Below are 19382 nucleotides of genomic sequence, written 5' to 3'. Positions count from 1 at the left end.
GCCAAGAATCAGCAAGGCTGTCATTCAGAATAGAAAGAGAGATGAGAGTTTTCCCAGACAAACAAAAATCAAGGAGTTCATGACCACTAAACCAGCCCTGCAGGAGATCCTAAGGGGGACTCTGTGAGTGGAACCCTGCAAGGGACCAGAGACATCACCACAAGCACGAGAAAGAATGAAACCTACAGATAACACAATGACCCTAAATCCGTATCTTTCAATAATCACTCTGAATGAAAATGGACTAAATGCTCCAACCAAAAGACATAGGGTATCAGAATGGATACAAAACCAAGATCCATCTATATGCTGTCAACAAGAGACTCATTTTAGACCTGAGAACCCCTGCAGATTGAAAGTGAGGGGATGCAGAACCATCTATCGTGTTACTAGATGTCAAAAGAAAGCTGGAGCAGCCATACTTATATCAAACGAGATTTTAAACCAAAGACTATAACAAGAGATGAAGAAGGGCATTATATCATAATTAAGGGGTCTATCCATCAAGAAGAACTAACAGTTGTAAATGTTTATGCCCCGACTTGAAAGAACCCAAATATATAAATCAGCTAATCACAAACATAAGCAATCTTACTGATAACAATACAGTAATTGTAGGAGAATTTAATACTCACAGCAATGGACAGATCACCTAGGCAGAAAATCAATAACGAAACAATGACCTTGAATGATACACCGGACCAGATGGACTTGACAGATATATTCAGAACTTTTCATCAAAAAGCAGCAGAATACACATTCTTCTCGAGTGCACACAGAACAATCTCAAAAATAGATCACATACTGAGTTGCAAAACAGCCCTCAATAAACATAAAAGAATTAAGGTCATACCATGCATATTTTCAGATCACAATGCTGTGAAACTTGAAACCAACCAGAAATCAAGAAAAATTTTGTAAAGCCTCCAAATGCATGGAGGTTAAAGAACATTCTGCTAAAGAATGAATGGGTCGACCAGGCAATTAAAGAAGAAATTAAAAAACATATGGAAGCAAATGACAATGAAAACACAACAGCCTAAACCAGCATTTGATCCTGTCAATAGATGCAGAAAAAGCCCAAACCCTTTGGGACGCAGCAAAAGAAAAACCAACAAATAATCCATTAAAGAAATGGGCAGAAGACATGAATAGACACTTTTCCAAAGAAGACATCCAGATAGCCAACAGGCACATGAAATGATGCTCAACATCACTCCTCATCGAGGAAATACAAATCAAAACCACACTGAGATACCACCTCACGCCGGTCAGAGTAGCTAAATCAGGAGACTGTAGATGTTGGAGAGGATGTGGAGAAACGGGAACCCTCTTGCACTGTGGGTGGGAATGCAAACTGGTTTAGCCGCTCTGGAAAACAGTGTGGAGGTTCCTCAAAAAATTAAAAATAGTGCTCGTAGTCATAGGGTCATAGGGTAATTCTACTAGGAATTTATCCAAAGGATACAGGAGTTCTGATTTCTAGGGGCACATGTACCCCAATGTTTCTAGCAGCACTTTCAACAATAGCCAAATTATGGGAAGAGCCCACGTGTCCATCACCTGATGAATGGATGAAGAAGATGTGGTTTATATATACAATGGAATACTACTTGGCAATGAGAAAGAATGAAATCTTGCCATTTGCAACAATGTGGATGGAACTGGAGGGTATTATGCTAAGTGAAATAAGTCAGTCAGAGAAAGACAGATATTGTATGTGTCACTCATATGGAATTTGAGAAACTTAACAGCAGACAGGGAAGGGAAAGGAAAAAAATAGTTTCAAACAGAGAGGGAAGCAAACCATAAGAGATTCTTTACACAGAACAAACAGGGTTGATGGGGGGAGGGGAAAGGGGGAAATGGGTGATGGGCATTGAGGAGGGCCCTTGTTGGGATGAGCACTGGGGGTTGTCTGTAAGCAATGAATCATGGGAATCTAGTCCCAAAACCAAGAGCACATTGTATACATTGTATGTTAGCTAGCTTAGCAATAAATTATATTTTAAAAATAAATGAATAAAAGTAGGCCAAATCAAAAGTTCTTTTAAAAAGAAAAAAATGCAGGGGTTTGACATAGGCTGTTCTTAAGTTTTTGGATGAGTGTGACTAATGCAATCAGTGGCTAAGGGTTGGGAGTAGGACAATCTTAGGATATACAACATGGTGTCCTGTGCACCATGCATCCTTGGCAAGAAAATAGAATGACTGATAATCCTAACATGCCCTGTCACTTAGTTTAGAAGTACAGGTGCTTATACAGGTGCTCATTGTCCCTTTAACACCAAATATTCTTCCAAAGACTGACTGGTCTTGTATTGTATAAACTTGGGTTTTTACATGGAGTGATTTTTTGCTGTAAGGAAGATAGATCAGTAACCTAGAGAAAAGTGTAACAGGTTAGAAAAACACATTTTAAAAAATGATCATTGTACCTATCTCATGGCTGAAGTGTTTACTGTATTATAGGGGAGGAGAAAAGTGAATAGAATTAAGAAAAAAAAAAAAAAAAGGTCTTGAGCAGATTGCTGTATTCACTTAGACCAAATTTTTATTTTTTAAAAATGCAATACAGCCATTTAATTTTCACATTAACAATAGCCAGTATTTGCGTGACTCATTCACATGATTTTTTATGTACACACAAGCACACACTGTTTATATAAAAAATAAATTATGCTTTAATAATGAAAAACAAGTTTACAAATGTAGCTTTTAAAAGCCTATTGGAAAATAAGAAATGTGGAAATTTCTCAGAGACAGGGTCACTGAAGCAGGGTCTCTTTGAGCAGAAAATATTTCAGAAAGGAAAGGGCCTGAGACAAATCTTTAAATGTTTTTCAAATGCCAGTTTTGTCATTCTGCATATTTCTTAATCTATTTAACTTTCCGTTGGCCAGGGTGTGGCTTTTTAGGATTGTCTGAAAAAAGTTAGCGGTCACCCAAGTTGAAAGTTAACTTCATTCACTTAAAAGTTAAAAGGACTAAGGCCCTCTTTAGCCATCCTTCTTCGTTCTAAGTGCAATGTGTCATTTAGTGGCCTTAGATCAAGCATCTTAAAATTGATGGCTCAGAGACTGCTCCAGTGAATTTTGTAAATCTGAGTATCCCCCTGCACATTTCTACACTGTTGGCTAAAATTGTCCGTCATAAATAGTTGGAAAGGATCTAAGTTGCCAGTGGATTGTAGATACTGCATCTTTACATAAAATGGTTACATTCCTCTAAGTTTAGAGGCTCTAAATATAGTAGTTGATAGGTACTGTCACCCGTTCAAAAAATCACATGAATAAGGCAATTTTTAATGGTAGGAAACACCATACTTTTTACTCCTTGAATTTGCATTTTTATTCTATTTCCCTTCAACATTTAAAAAATTTTTTTTTAATTTTTTTTTTTTTTTTTTTTTTTTTTTTTTACTTATTTTGAGACAGACACAGAGCATGAACAGGGGAGGGGCAGAGAGAGAGGGAGACACAGAATGGGAAGCAGGCCCCAGGCTCCGAGCCATCAGCCCAGAGCCCAACGCGGAGCTCGAACCCACGGACAGCGAGATCGTGACCTGAGCTAAAGTTGGACGCTTAACTGACTGAGCCACCCAGGCGCCCCTCAACATTTTAGCCTAATGAGACATACATGTAAACATACGTATACTTTTTTTTAAAGTAGGCTTCACTAGGCTTCATGCCCAGCACAGAACCTAATGCGGGCTTGAACTTGTGACCCTGATGATATCAAGACCTGAGCTGAGATCAAGAGTTGGATGCTTAACCGACTGAGCACCTGGGCTCCCCTAATGATTTCTGTCTTTTTATGTTGGTTGTTTGCATATTTGTAACAAAGTTAGATAATATCCTATAGTCATAAAGCTCTGTGTATTTGAAACTTTCTTTTGGATTGAACTTGATCAATAAACGTACAAATTTTAGTAAATTATTACACTTAGTAAAATTTCATTGGCAATGTATCACTTAATGTTAAAAGCTTTGCCCCCCACCCCTGAGTCATTTCGTTGCTGCATAGATGAGTGTTACCTTTGTTACAATGGCCACAATATCCATTCTGTTCCCCCTTACCAATTTTATATATGGAAGTGGTGGCGATCCTTTTTTGCATAGATAAGGAGACAGGGAACAGAAGGAGATTTGCGATAGCATGATAGCTGAATTCTTCCAAGTCCTTCGGAATTACGTGAGAAAATACCGAAGAAATCTTGGGTGTTCCTTTAAATTTATTGAAATGAAAGAATTGAGAGCCACCCGAATCACAGACGGATTTGTACCCTATTGTTAAGAGGCTTTCACTTTCCGAACACTCGTATTTTGAATTTTCTACCTTGAGTCGTGCTCTCCCGTTTAAGACTGTGGGGAAAGAGGTTTTCTTTTGTGAGGAGAGAAAAAGGCATCTTCTGAGTCAGATGAGTCATAAGAGCAGAATAGGAAGGTAAGGATCTGAAAATTGATCCCCTCAAACTATTTGAGCCTGTGTATGTCTTGGAAAGCTTGGTAGACATTTGGGGGGTAAGGCGAGCCCAGTGTCAAGACCATTGGCCTTGGGGGCTTAAATTTAGATTTTATTTCACTAAGTCTTTAAAGTACATCAATTATTAGATTCTGTCGCCGGCTGCCTTTTAGATGGCCCTCAAATGTGTTGCACTTTGCATTAGCTCCCATGAAATATCCCTTCGCAAAAGGGCTCGGAGATCTAATTTGGGAAGTGTGATATTCTCCACCCCTCTTAACTGTGCACGCTAGAATATCCAGGTTTCGCAGCAGAGAAATGATTTAACTTCGTACCGCCTGAGTGTCCCCAGCTCTAATGATGTAACCAGCATATCCCCCCTTTATCTTTCCACGCAACAGAAGTGCCACTCTAAGTAAACGATAAACCCAGAGACATGGTCAAACAACAGCACACGTGCGCACTCGTGGTTCGGGTCAGTCCTGCTGCCCCTGTCTCTCCGGATGCTCCTGTCGCTGCTCTGCTCAGCCTGCACTGGCTGTACTGACTCCATGACCGGCCAGCCCCAGTCTCGGCTGGATAATTTATACTTAGATTATGTGGCAGCTGGGCAGACGAGGGGAAGAGCAGTGATGTCACCTGTGCCCTTCCCTTCTCTGTGTCTTTCCTGTGAGAATCCTAGTATCGCCTCTCTCAGTGAGATTTATGTGTTACTCGGTTAAGGAAAGAATGGGGAAGCCAAAGCAAATGCTCTCTAATGGTGCATCCAAGTCATGGTAGTGCCTAGGAGGAGACGGTTTGATGCTGGGAAAGAGTTCTTCCCAGCATCGTTTATAGCATATCCCTCACTTCACGTGGCTGCTGTCTCTCTCTGGGTGTGGCTGGCTATGGATTTTACCCGGCAGCAGCTGAAAAGATGCTTTGTTTCTTCCTTCTGGGCCGCCCGGTCTTCATTTCTTTGACGCACTAGCAGAAAAGCCATTTTAAGCAGAATGGGGATCTAGACTTTAAACTGGAGTGAAGTGGAAAGGTTTATGTCTTTTACTCACCCCCGAGCTAAAAAAGGGGGCATGATGGAGGCACAAGGGACCTAGAGGTAGGGGTAGGGGTGCGATAATTAGGCTCCAGTGGCCACCTGGCCAATGGCTCACGGAGAAAGGTTACAGAGTCTGAAAATTCCTACCCTGTAGCACTGAGCTCAGTGCCTTTGCAACTCACCTTTATTCAACGTTGCTTGGACCATTTGCCACCATCAGGAATATTCTCCGCTCAGTTGCTGACTGCCAAATAATTCGGCAACTCCAGTTGGAGGAATCACGGGGTCGTGTTGCAAGATAACCGCCCCACCCCTTCAGACTGCTGTCACCTATGCTCCTGGCTTCGGGGAAGGTACAACGTATGTCTTTGAGGAGCTCACGGAGATGTTGCATGCGAGCAGTCACCATGGCTTTTCCCCCACCTCTAGAAATTTTTTTTTTACATTGTAGCCCTGACCTTGGGGACAGTGCTTGGTACACTGAAGTGCTGAAAAGCTTTTGTGGGATGAAGGCATAGGGTCTTTTGATGAGACAGAGCCTGGCTGGTTTTAACGTACTTCCCAGCAAGAATACGTGCCTGCTGAGCCTGAATGGGCTTCAAGGACCCAGCTCCAACCTGTAAATCCACCAGGCTCACTGCTCCTGTGTCCTCTCCTGACACCTTATTCTTTCCTTGCAATTACCCTTCGCCCCAGTCTGACCAAGTTGTGACTTGACTGAGTCATACTGTCCACCTCAACACTATCTTTGACTTTAAAATGTCGTATTAAATCATCACACTGTACAAATCATTCGATTGTCTATCAAGATGTAGAGGAGTGTCTTCGTGTCCCAGGTGGGTCTGCCTCTTTGGGGATGACTGTGTGTAGGATTTTCTGTAGTTTCCTACAGCTTAAGATGTAGCTCGTGGCTCCACAAAGCGGAACAACACAGAGAGCTGAATTCTGATCACCTGTTAAAATCCGTAGCCCATGGAGATCTGCAACTAGCTCGGGAGTGGGCAGAGCAGGGGTGAGTAAGAAGCCGGCTGAGCCTCCAGTGGGTCTCTGGTCTCTCCATCAGACTTTCAAAATCAAAGGGGCCCCCACCCCGGTAACGCCAGTCCCAAAGCAAGTTTCCACCTCGGACTGGAGCTTGTTCTAACGAACAGAGACCGCACGCCCCAGCCACCTCTCCGGTACGGCAGCGGGCGTGTCGCGAGCACTGCGGCTTTGGTGCTGAGCTGAGTCAGCTGACCTGGGGCAGAGAAGCCGGGCAGAGGTGCAGCGGGGCGAGGGCCACTCGTGGGGCCCAGGGGAAGGCCGAACCGTTTGCCTTTTAGTTACAATCCTTTTCCGAATCTAATTAATTCGTTCCTTACGTATCGGGCTCATCTTCCTCGGAAGTCAATTACTTGGGTCCTTAGAGGCTGGACCAGGGTCCTGCTCACTGTACAGGTTGAGCACAGAAGGTCTAACGATCAAGATTTTCACCGCTTTTATTCAAGGAGGTTGGGAACACGAGAGACCAAAAAACGAGGAAACACGTTTTTATGATCCTCTATAGAAAATATAAGTTAAGAAATTGTCCAAGATGAAGAAAGGAGCAGGAAGTCACCCCACCCAGCTCATGCCAGGTGGGTCTTCAAAAGTGTCCTCTTGACTCCAGGCTTGACGAGACATCACAGATTAGCAAGTCCCCGGGGTCTGAAGAGAGGACATTCTCCTACACGTGAGCACACACGGGCACGACACCCTTACACGCGTTCCCCAGTGTCTATGAGTAAAACCTACTGTTGCTAACTCTCTTCTCTCTTAACCTGAAACAAAACAGATTTCACAGTCATCTGTTAGGCTCAGATACAGGCCATGTGTGGAACAGTGCAACCTTTGTCCACGCCCTGCAGGGCATCCATGGCCTGATGGAACAGGGCTGAGAGGGGGAGTTGGGGGAGAGAGGGAGAGGGGGGAGAGAGGGGACAGGAGAGGGGGAGAGGGGGACGGGAGGGGGGGAGAGGGGGGAGGGGGGACTGGGGGAGAGAGGCAGGGATAGGGGGACTGGGGGGAGAGAGGGAGAGGGGGGAGAGGGGGACGGGGTGGGGAGAGGGGAGGGCGGACTGGGGGAGAGAGGCGGGGAGAGGGGGACTGGGGGGAAAAAGGGAGGAGGGGGAGGGGGAGAGGGGCCTCCCGGCAAGACAGGAACGTCTCTAAAACTGGCCTTCCTCACTAGCATTGTGCTGGGGCCGCAGTGCTGGTGGAGTAACAAATACGGGGAAGGAGTCTGTGCGCTGGTTCCCCTTAGGGGCTGTTCCTGGCACTTGCTTCTGGATGGTTCTCTGTTGAGCAGGACTGTCAGGCACACTGCAGGACACTAGGCACACCTGGCCGCCTCCCAGCCCATCTGTAGCACAACCCAAAGCCTCCCCTGGGGATGGGGGTGGGGTTCTGCCCCAGTGCAGAACCAGTGGACGGTGCGAACTTCATAAGGTTCTTTATTTAGAAGGTAGTGGTCATAGTTAATTTTCACTATTAGAGCGACGTCTCCTCCTAGTGGTGACAATTGGACTTAGGGAAGGTGCAGAGGCATAATTACTCTAAGTGAATTTATACGGCAAAGATCCGGAGGGTCGAGGGACCAAAGGATTTCTTTCTTCCTTTCTTTCTTTTTTTGAATGTCTATTTTATGAGAGCGTGCAAGCGGGAGAGGGGCGGAGAGAGAGGGAGACACAGCATCTGAAGCAGGCTCCAGGATCCCCCGAGCTGTCAGCACAGAGCCCGACGTGGAGCTCGCACGAACCGTGAGATCACGATCTGAGCCGAAGTGGGAGCTTCACCACTTAACCGCTTAACCACTTAACTGACTGAGCCACCCAGGCGCCCCCAAAGAGATTTCTAAAGGTGGGGGTGGGAGGGGGCTTTCCTGAAGCCTGACCCCCCCCCCCCCCCGCGTGCCCTGGGGATGTGCGGGTGGGGGAGCGGCTGGCCTACCTCCGGTTGCACTTCTCCTGGTACAGCTGGAGCTGGTTCTCGTTGACGTTGAACTCTTTCACGAGGGCATCCCGGTTGGCATTGCGCAGATTCTGGTGCGTGTCGTACAGGAACAGCTGGTTGTTCAGCTCTTCCTGCCGCCTTCGCAGCTGGCGGCAGGAGGAGTAGAGTTCCTCTTCACTCTCCTGGAGGGAAGGAGCACATAGCGATGGGGTGGGGCTCCGCATCTTAATAGAGGGCCGAGAGGGAGCAGGAGGCACAGAAGGTCTGCAGCTGGGATTATCCCAGAAAAACACAGGGCCCATTTTCACCAAAGACAAAACTCACAGTCATTTATTCCAGTGGAAGCAAGCAGTTTGAAAAACGCTTGTTCACGAGGAAGGGTGGCTTTGCTGTGAAACTCGGAGTAGTAACTTACACTGGCCCCCGATCCCAGGGCAGGTACATCTGTGCATTGTGCATGGCCTCCTGGTCCCTACCTGAACGCAAAGGGTCCGAGTTGCTGCGTGCCTAACGTGGAACACAGCAGGGAAGGGGGAGAGCCGCCTAAGGGAAGCGGGAGCCAGCACATCACTGAAGCCCTTAAAAAGCAAGGTCACACACTACAACACAGAGGAACCCTGAAAACGTTAAAGAAGCCGGTTCCAAAAGACCACAGCCCTTGATTCCATTTATATGAAGTGTCCAGAATGGGTAAATTCATAGAGACAGAAAAGGGGTGGTTGCCTGGTGGTTTTTGGGGGTGATGACAGTGTTCTAAAGTTGATCGTGGTGACGGTTGCACAACTCTGTGAATATAGCAAAAATCAGGGTATTGTCCATCTTAAATGGGTGAATTATATGGTATATGAATCATACCTCAAAGCTGTTATCCTTGCCCCCCACCCCCAGAAAACCAAGACAGAACATAGGTTATGCCCCCCCCCCCCCCCCCCCGGGGATGGCATGTGACTCAGGTCTAGCCAGTAACAATGTCTCATTCCCTGTGCCCACCACCTGTGAGCATGTGACCCAAGCCAGGCCAATTAGAAGCATCCATTGGACTGTGGTTGGTGCTCTCGGTAAAAAACAAAACAAAACAAAAACATAAATAAACCAAAAACCAAAACTTTCCCTTCTTGGGGATCAGCTGAAAGAGTGGTGAGTGTTTCCAGTGGCTACTGACTCCTTTGCTATGACACACAGAAAGTTGGGAATGAAGTCAAAAGAGAGGGAAACAGAGTTATTGCATGAGCACCTGGATCCAGCCATGACTGAAGCAAGATCTTCCCTAAACTTTGGAGTTTTCTTACCCAAAACGTTCCCTCCATTATGCGAAGAAAAAAACTTGTAACAGGAAGGAGTTTGGATTTCAGCATGGGAGAAAGAGGATGTTTTACTTCACTGATTTTTAATTTAAAATTTTAATTTAAATACGTATTTGACCTACAATATTATATTAGTTTCAGTTGTACAACATAGTGATTTGGCAAATATACGCATTAGGAAATGCTTACCACAGTAAGTGTAGTTACCATCTGTCCCCATACAAAGTTATTTCAATATTGACTACATTTACTATGCTGTTCTTTTCATCCCCGTGACTTTTAACTGGAAACGCGTACTCTTAATCTTCCGCTGTTCTGCCCATCTCCGACTCCCTCCCCACCCCCCACCTTCTGGCAGCTACCAGTTCTGTATACTTGAGTCTATTTCTATTTTGTTCGGTTGGTTTGGTTTTTTAGACTCTACATCTAAGCGACGTCACATAGTATTTGTCATTCTCTAACTTAGTTCATGTAACATGATACCCTCTAGGTCCAGCCATGTTGCTGCAAATGGCAAGATGTCATTCTTTTTTATGGCTCAGTACTATTCCATTCTATATATACCATATTTTCTTTATCCATTCATCTATCCGTAGATGATACTTAGGCTGCTTCCGTATCTTGGTTCTTGTAAATAAGGCTACAATAAACACAGGCGTGCATAGATCTTTTTCAATTAGTGTTTTCATCTTCTTTGGATGAATACCAAGAAGTGGGATTACTGGGATTACTGGATGGTATTTTTTTTTTAATTTTTTGAGGAACGTCTATACTGTTTCCACAGTGGCTGCACCAGTTTGCATTCCTACCAACACGGCCTGAGGCTTTCTTCTTCTCCAAACTTTTGCCAACATGTGCTCCTTCTGTTTTTTGATACTAGTCATTCATTCTGACAGGTGTGAGGTGGTATCTCGTTACGGTGTTGACTTGCATTTCCCTGCTTAGCGATGTTGGGCATCTTTTCATGTGTCTGTTGGCTGTCTGCATGTCTTCTTCAGAAAAGTGTCTGTACAGGTCCTCTGCCCATTTTTTAATGAGGCTGTATTTTGCCGTTGAGTTGTATGAATTCAGGGGTTGCCTTTCGAGTTTTTTAACTTCCTTGGCTGTGCAAGAGCTTTTTAGTTTGATGCAGTCCCGCTTGTTTATTTTTGCTTTTGTTTTCCTTGCCTGAGTAGACAGATCCAGAAAAAATAGCACTAAGGCCCACGACCAAAGAGTTTACTGCCTGGAGTTTAGGAGTTTTACGGTTTCAAGTCTTATATTTAGGTCTTTAATTCATTTTCAGTTTATTTTTGTGTATCGTGTAAGGAAGTAGTCCAGTTCCATTCTTTTCCACGTAGCTGTCTAGTTTTAACATGTTTACTGAAAAGACTTTATCTTCCCCAGTGTATATCATTGCCTACTGTGTCATAGGTTAATTGACCATAAAAGTGTGGTTTTATTTCTGGTTTCTCCATTCTGTTCTGTTGATCTTTGTGTCTGCTTTTGTGCCAGTACCGAACTGTTTTGATTATTGTAGCTTTGCGGTAGATCTTGAGATCTGGGATTGTGATACCTTCACCTTTGGTCTTTCTCTGGACTGCTTTCGCTATTCAGGGTCCTTTGCGGTTCCATACAAATTTCTAGTTTTTGTGAAAAATGCTGTTGGCATTTTGATAGGGATTGCACTGAACATGTAGATTGCCTTGGGTAGTATGGCCATTTTAACAATATTCTTCCAATCTGAGTGTGGTGTAACTGTCCATCTAATTGTGTCATCTTCAGTTTCTTTCATCATTGTCTTACTGTTTCAGCGTAGAGGTCTTTCACCTCCTTGGTTACATTTATTTCTGGATATTTTATTCTTTATGATGTAATTGCAAATAGGATGTTTTCTTAATTTCCCTTTTTGTTAGTTTGCTATTGGTATATAGAAACACCACAGATTTCTATATATTAATTTTGTATCTTGCAACTTAACTCATTTATTCTAATGGGTTTTCTTTTGGTGGAGTTTCTAGGATTTTCTATATATAGTATCATGCCATCTGCAAAGCTGTACTTCTCCCTTAGCAATCTGGATGCCTTTTCTTTTTTTTCTTTTCTTTTTTTTTTTTTTTAAGAGAGAGCAAGAATAAGCAGGGGAGAGGGGTAGAGGGAGAAAGAGACAGAATCCCAAGCAGGCTCCATGCTCAGTGCGGAGCCTGATGTGGGGCTCGATCCCACGACCCCAGGGTCAGGACCCAGGATGAAATCCAGAGTGGGACGCTCAACCGACTGAGCCACCCAGGCACCCCTAACACGGACGCCTTTTATTTTCTTGTCTCATTGCTGTGGCTAGGACTTCCAGTACTGTGTTGTGTAAGAGTCAACACCCTTGTCTTATTCCTGATCTTAGAGGAAAAGCTTTTAGCTTTTCACTGTGGAGTATGATGTTAGTTGTGGGTTTGTATAGATGGCTTTTATTATGTTGAGGTACGTATGTTCCCTCTAGACCCACTTTGTTGAGAGTTTTTGTAATTAATGGGTGTTGAATTTTGTCAAATACTTTTTATGTATCAAGATAATATTTTTATCCTTCATTTTATTAATGTGATGTATTACTTTGATTGATTTGTGGATAATTTGTGAACTACCTTGCATCGCTGAAATAAATCCCACTTGGTGGTGAATCGTGCTTTTAATGTATTGTTGAATTCAGTTTTATAATATTTTGTTGAAGATTTTGCATCTATGTTCCTCAGGGATATTGGTGTGTAATTTCCTTTGCGTGTGTGTGTGTGTGTGTGTGTGTGTGTGTGTGTGTGTGTCTGGTTTTGGTATCAAGATAATTAATGCTGGCTTCATAGAAGGAATTTTGAAGCATTACTTCCTCTTCTATTTTTGGAATAGTTTGAGAAGGATAGGTTACTACTCTTTTTTAAATGTTTGGTAGAATTCACCTGTGAAGCCATCTGGTCCTGAGCTTTTGTTTGTTGTGAGTTTTTGGATTGTTGATTCAACTTCATTACAAGGAATCAGTCTATTGTCTATTGTTTTCTTATTCAGTCTCGGAAGATTGTGTGTTTCTAGGAATTTATTCGTTTCTTCTAGGTTGTGCACTTTGTTGGTGTATAATTTTTGGTAGTAGCCTCTTATAATCCTTTATCTCTCTGTGGTGTCCATTAGAACATTCCCTCTCTGATTTTGAGTCTTCTTTTATTCTTGAGGTATCTGGCTAAAGGCTTATCAATTTTATCTTTTCAAAGAAACAGGCCTTAGTTTCACTGATCGATTTTTGTAGTCTTTATGTCTTACTCTGATCTTTATTATTTCTTTCTTTCTATCAACTTTGGGCTTTGTGTTTTGTTCTTTTTCTAGTTCCTTTAGGTATAAGTTTAGACTGAGATTTTTGTGTGTCTTGAGGTAGAGGCTTGTATTGGCATAAATTTCCCTCTTAGAACTGCTTTTGCTAAATCCCAAAGATTTTGAACTGTTGTGTTTCCGTCTTCATTTGTCTCAAGGTGTTTTCGGATTTCCTCTTTGATTTCTTTGTTGACCCATTGGTTATTTAGTTTCCATGTGGTTGTGTTTATTCCAGGTTTTTTTTCTTCTTGTAACTGATTTCTAGTTTCATACTATTGTGGTCAGAAAAGATGTTGGGGGGATGCATGGGTGGCTAAGTTGGTTGAGCATTCAACTTCAATAAATTACCTTTTTTTTTTAGAGTTTTTTTTTAATGTTTTTATTTATTTTTGAGTCAGAGAGACACAGAGCATGAGCAGGGGAGGGGCAGAGATAGGGACACAGAATCTGAAGCGGGCTCCAGGCTCTGAGCTGTCAGCACAGAGCCCGACACGGGGCTCGAACTCACGGAGTGTGAGATCATGACCTGAGCTGAAGTTGGACACTTAACTGACTGAGCCACCCAGGCAGGCGCCCCGAGCATTCAACTTCAGCTCAGGTCCTGGTCTCACAGCTCATGGTTTTGAGCCCTGCGTTGGGGATTCTGTATCTCCCTCCCTCTTCTCTGCCCCTCCCCTGCTCATGCTCTATCTCCCAAAAATAAACCAAAAGAAAGAGAGAGAGAGAGAGAGAGAAAAGAACAAATGTTTGATATGATTTCAGTTTTCTTAAATTTATTGTGACTTGTTTTATGGCGCAAAATGTGATGTATCCTGAAGATTGTTCCATGCCCCTGAAATGAATGTGTATTAAGCTGGTTGTGGATGGAATGTTCTGTATATGTCTGTTAAGTCCATCTGGTCTAATGTGTCACTCAAAGCCACTGTTTCCTCTCTCTTTTTATGTCTGGATAACCCGTTGATTTAGGTGGTGTTTTAAAGTTCTTTACTGTTATTTTATTGTTCATTTCTCCTTTTATGTCTGTTAATACCTGCTTTATGTATTGAGGTTGTCCAATGTTCGGTGCATAGATGTTTATAACTGTTATGTCCTCTTGTTGGATTGATCCCCTGATCATTATATAATGCCCTTCTTTGTCTTGTTAGTCTATTTTTTTTTTAGAAGTATTGCTATTGCAGTTTTTTTTTTTCACTTCCATTTGCCTGGAGTATCTTTTTCATTCCCTTAACTTTGTGTGTGTCATTACATCTGAAGTGAGTCTTCTGTAGGCAGCATAATAGATGGATCTTTTTTGGGGGTGACTGGGTGGCTCATTCGGTTAAGCATCTGACTTCAGCTCAGGTCATGACTTGATGGTTTATGAGTTCCAGCCCCGGGTCGAGCTCTGTGCGGACAGCTCAGAGCCTGGAGCCTGCTTCTGATTCTGTGGCTCCTCCTCTCTCTGCCCCTCCCATGCTCATGCTCTGTCTCTGAATAATAAATAAATGTTAAAAAAAATTTTTTTAAGATCTTTTTTTTTAAATCAATTCATTCACCCTATATCTTTTTAAAAAATGGTTATTTATTTTGGGAGAGAGAAAGAGACAGAGAATCCCAAGGAGGCTCCACTCTGTCAGCACAGAACCTGACATAGGGCTCAATTTCATGAACTGTGAGATTATGACCTGAGCCAAAATCAAGAGTTGGATGCTTAACAGACTGAGTCCCACAGGCACCCCTCCTATGTCTTTTGATTAGAACATTTAGTCCATTTACATTTAAAGTAATTATTGATAAGTAAGTACTTATTGCCATCTTGTTAATTGTTTTCTGATTGTTTTTAGAATTCTTCTCGTTCCTGGGGTGCCTGGGTGGCTCAGTCGGTTAAGCATCCGACTTCCGCTCAGGTCATGATCTCACGGTCTGTGAGTTCGAGCCCCGCGTCGGGCTCTGTGCTGACAGCTCAGAGCCTGGAGCCTGTTTCAGATTCTATGTCTCCCTCTTTCTCTGACCCTCCCCTGTTCATGTTCTCTCTCTCTCTGTCTCAAAAATAAATGTTAAAAAAAAAAAATTAAAAAAAAAAAAAGAATTCTTCTCGTTCCTTCTTTTCTTGCTCTCTTTGTAATTTGATGACTTTCTTTAGTATTATGCTTGAATTCCGTTCTTTTTTGTGTATGTTATAGGTTTTTGATTTGTGATTACCATGAGGTTCACATATGCATCCTGTCTATATAGCAGTCTATATTAAATTGGTGATCTCTTAAGTTCAAACCAAAGTTTGAACAGTCTAAAACTCCACATCTTATGTATATGACATATTTTACATTTTTTTTAATGTTTATTTTGAGAGAGTGTGTGTGAGTAGGGGAGAGGACTACAGGGAGGGAGGGAAGGATGGGTGCGCGGGGCGGGGTGGGGAGAGAGAGAAAGAATCTTAAACAGGCTTCATGCTGTCAGCACAGAGCCCGACATAGGCCTCAATCTTATAAATGTGAGATCATGACCTATGCCAAAATCCAGAGTTGGATGCTTAACCAGCTGAGCCACCCAGGTGCCACCATTTTACATCTTTTTATTTTGCGTGTCCCTTAACTAATTTTTTTTTATATATAATTGATTTTCCTACTTTGTCTTTTAACCTCTGTACTAGCTTTATAAGTGACTGATCTCCTGTCTTTACTACAGGTTTGCTTTTACCAATGAAGTGTGTCCTTTAATAATTTTCTTCTAGTTATGGGCTGGCTTTTCTTTTCCATGTAAAGAAGTCCCTTGAGGGGCACCTACATGGTTCAGTCAGTTGAGCGTCCTACTTCTGCTCAGGTCATGATTTCACAGTTTGTGAGACTGAGCCCTGCATCGGGCTCACTGTGTCAGCACAAAGCCCGCTTTGGATCCTCGGTCCCCCACGGTCTGCCTCTCCCCCGCTGTCTCTCTCTCAAAAGTGAATAAACGTTAAAAAAAAAAAAAAAGTCCCTTGAACGTTTCTTATAAAGCTGATTTAGTGTTGATGAACTCCTTTAACTTCTGTCTAGAAAACTCTGTCTCTCCTTCAATTCTGAATAACTTGCCAGGTAGTGTTCTTGGTTGTAGGGTTTTTTCCTTTTAGCACTTTGAATATATCTTGGAACCACTCCCTCTGACCTACAGAGTTGCTGCTGAAAAACTCAGCTGACAGCCACATTATGGGATTTCCCTTGATTGTAACTTTTTGCTTTTCTCTTGCTGATTTTAAAATTCGCTTTTTATCATTAACCTTCGACATTTTAATTATGGTATGTCTAGACATGGACTTCCTTGGGCTCATCTTATCTAGGGCTCTCTGTGCATCTTGTGCCTGGATGTGTTTCCTTCCGCACCTTAGCAAAGTTTTCAGCTGTTATTTCGTCAAGTTTTCTGCGCTTCTCTCTCTGGGACCCATATCATGTGGATGTTAGGATACCTGATGTTTCCCAAAGGTCCCTTCACCTATCCTCATTGTTTTTTATTCTTTTTTCTATGTAGCTTGGATGCTTTCCATTACCCTGCCTTCCAGATCATCGATGTCTTGTACATCCTTCAGTCTGCTTTTGAGTCCTTCTAGTAGACTTTTCATTTCAGTTATTGTATTCTTCGATTTTGGTTGGTTTTTACATTTTCTGTCTTAGTTAAAATTCTCCTGGAGGTCGCCCAAACCTGATGAGCATCTTTATGACCATTACTTGAAACTCTTTACCAGGGAGACTGCTAATCTCCATTCCATTGAGTTCTTTTTCTAAGGTTTTATCTTGTTCTCTCATTTGGAATATATTCCTCTGTCTCATTTTGTCTGACTCTCCGTGTTTGTTTCTATGTATTTACGTATGTCAGCTACATCTCCTGGTCTTGAAAGCAGCGGCTTGACGTAGGTATATCGTGGGGCAATGGCCCCCGGTCACAAGAACCAGGAGCTCCAGGGGTGTCTCCTGTGTGGGTCTGCATATGCCTTCCTGTTGTGACTGGGCCTGCCTCCCCCTCCCCAGGAGTCAATTTGGAGGGGCTCCAGTCTGGGCCACAGCTGCCCCCTGCATGTGGCAGGGTGGTACTTGCGGGGGGTCGGGGGCACCTGCTGGGGTGGGTGGGGTGGGTCTGCAGGGCAATGCCTGGGGGGGTGAATGGTGTTAGCAAAGTAGATAGAGAGTGTCACAAGTGGCTCCCACCAGCATCCTGCCAGCTGGGCTGCAAGTAAACTGGCATCTGCTGGCACTTTGATTCCTAGAGACAACTCCAGATCCTTGGTCTTCCTGCACATGCCCTAAAATTAAGAACTCTTTCGTGTGTCACCCAGGTGCTTTCCAGCTGCTGCCTGGGTGCTGGGCCTCAGATAGTAATACAGCACCATGGCCCTGGAAGAACGGAGTCTGCTTCCTATAGCCCTCTGGCTCTCTTCGAGTTGAGCTGCACTGATGTTCTGAGCCAGCCGGGGGGTGAGGGGTGGGGGGCTCATCTTCCCAGTGCCGGTCCCCAGGAGTTCCTGACGTGGGGCTCGATTCCCTTGCTCCTCAGGGATCACCTCTGTACCTGTGATCTCCCCTCCTGCTTCTGGGCCGCTGCACTGGGGGTCTGGTTCCCAGCCTTGTCTCTGTCCCTCTCACCCTTCTTGCTGTGACATTTTCTTAAGTATTTGGCTGCGGACAATCCGCTCTGCCGGGCTTCAGGTCATTTTCCGAGTGTTTCATCATATGTAGTTGTTGTCCCAGTGTGTGCACGGGAGGAGGTGAGCTCACGATCCTCCTCCTACATCATCTTCCGACTGTTGTAAAAGCCTGGCTACTCAGGAGGTCAGGCTGTTGTTGGCTGCTACTACTGATGGAGTAGCTCAAGTGAGACCCTCCGGTGCTAGAAAAACATGGTCAGTATGCACGGATGGGTTTTTCTTGTCATTTTTACAAAACATGGACTCAGGCCATACCTTGCTCTGCAGATCGTTTCCCCACCCTAACAACCTAACAAAACATCACGGATATCCCCAAGGATAACAGGTACAAGTCTGACTTGGGAGAGTGGGGAGAGCAATGGCGAAGGTTATTCTGGCCCCTGGGAAAGTACAGAGGAGAAAAACAGGACGGTCTTTCCACGGGGAGCGGAGGAGAGGAGGACAATGCTCGTGACTCTCCGAGGCATCACGTGAGGCCCTGGGAAGAGTCACTAATGACCCTACTTAAATTTATGCCTTTCCCCAAGGAGACCTGCTTTCCTTCCTGTTAAGAATATAGCAGAAAAGAAACTGCACTAAAGTCTTAATTGCGCTCTCTTCACCTTGTCTCTACCCAGAATAAAACAACTTCTCTTGCTTTCCTGTATATAATGACTTTTGTTCAGGTGAAGTTCAAAATGCACATCTTCTGCTAATACTGCTGTGCTTACAGACCCCGATCTCATTTTCTGAATCCCAAAGCATTCATAGCTAAGTTCTATCTATATACATATACACGCATATATGTGTGTGTGTGTGTGTGTGTGTATATATACACACACACACACACACACACACACACACACACACATATATATACACACACGTATGTATATATGGAGCACTGGGCACTGAATTATACAACATTCAGAAAAGTATGTAAAACACCTATACTGTTTAATGAATAACTATAAACAGCTGTGGAGATGCCGAATAGGAAAGAGAGCGTTGCCTGCCCCGTGTGCCCTTCCTGATAGAGACTCCCTCCTTCCCTCTCAGAACTTTGGGGTTATTATTTCCTGGATTTATCTGAGTCTGAGTGTTCACACAAAAATTTAGTCTTTTAAGTCGATATAGTTTTTTCCGTTTCCTAAGGTAGTTTACGGATTTCATGGGCCACTATTGCTTCTTGCTTTGTATTCCTTCTGGCTTAAGGACGTCGGTAGTTCTTTTAGCAAAGGTTTATTAGTACTCAGTTGTCTGTCTTGCTAGCTCTGAAAAATCCCTTCATGTTGCCCTCCCTCTTGAATGGTAATTATGAGGATACAGGACATCTAGAGTTGCAGCTGTGTGTTTTAAGCGTTTTCAAGAGATCCCTTAGTCTTGACGTTGCTGTTGCTGTAGAGGGGAATGCTACTATGGTCTGTCAATCCTTTACAGAATCCTTTATAGGGAACCTATCTTTCCATTTTTATAATTTTCCCTTTACTCTGGTATTCTGCCTGTAAGAGTCTATATGTGCATCTATATCTATACTGCTGTTTATTGCTGGAGGACCTTTGCCTCTTCAATGGTGGGAGATTTTCAGTCATCAACATTTAAAAAAATTTTTTTTTAGTGTTTATTTTTGAGAGAGAGAGCATGATCAGGGGAG

General features: G+C 43.5%; 1 protein-coding gene across 1 annotated transcript in view; it reads right to left on the bottom strand.

Moving 5' to 3' along the window:
- Positions 1-3441: 3441 nt before the first annotated feature.
- The window catches only part of PLCG2 (phospholipase C gamma 2), a 160971-nt gene continuing 145030 nt past the window's right edge, over positions 3442-19382 (bottom strand). The window contains exons 32-33 of the mRNA XM_049622502.1: positions 8468-8652; positions 3442-7299 (exon numbers count right to left, since the gene is read on the bottom strand). Of these exons, the coding sequence (XP_049478459.1) occupies positions 7257-7299; positions 8468-8652 (228 nt within the window). The 3' untranslated portion in view covers positions 3442-7256. The remainder of the gene's footprint in view (positions 7300-8467; positions 8653-19382) is intronic.

The sequence above is a fragment of the Panthera uncia genome (genome assembly GCF_023721935.1).
Source record: "Panthera uncia isolate 11264 chromosome E2 unlocalized genomic scaffold, Puncia_PCG_1.0 HiC_scaffold_20, whole genome shotgun sequence".
NCBI lineage: Eukaryota > Metazoa > Chordata > Mammalia > Carnivora > Felidae > Panthera > Panthera uncia.
This window is presented reverse-complemented; position numbering and strand designations above follow the sequence as displayed.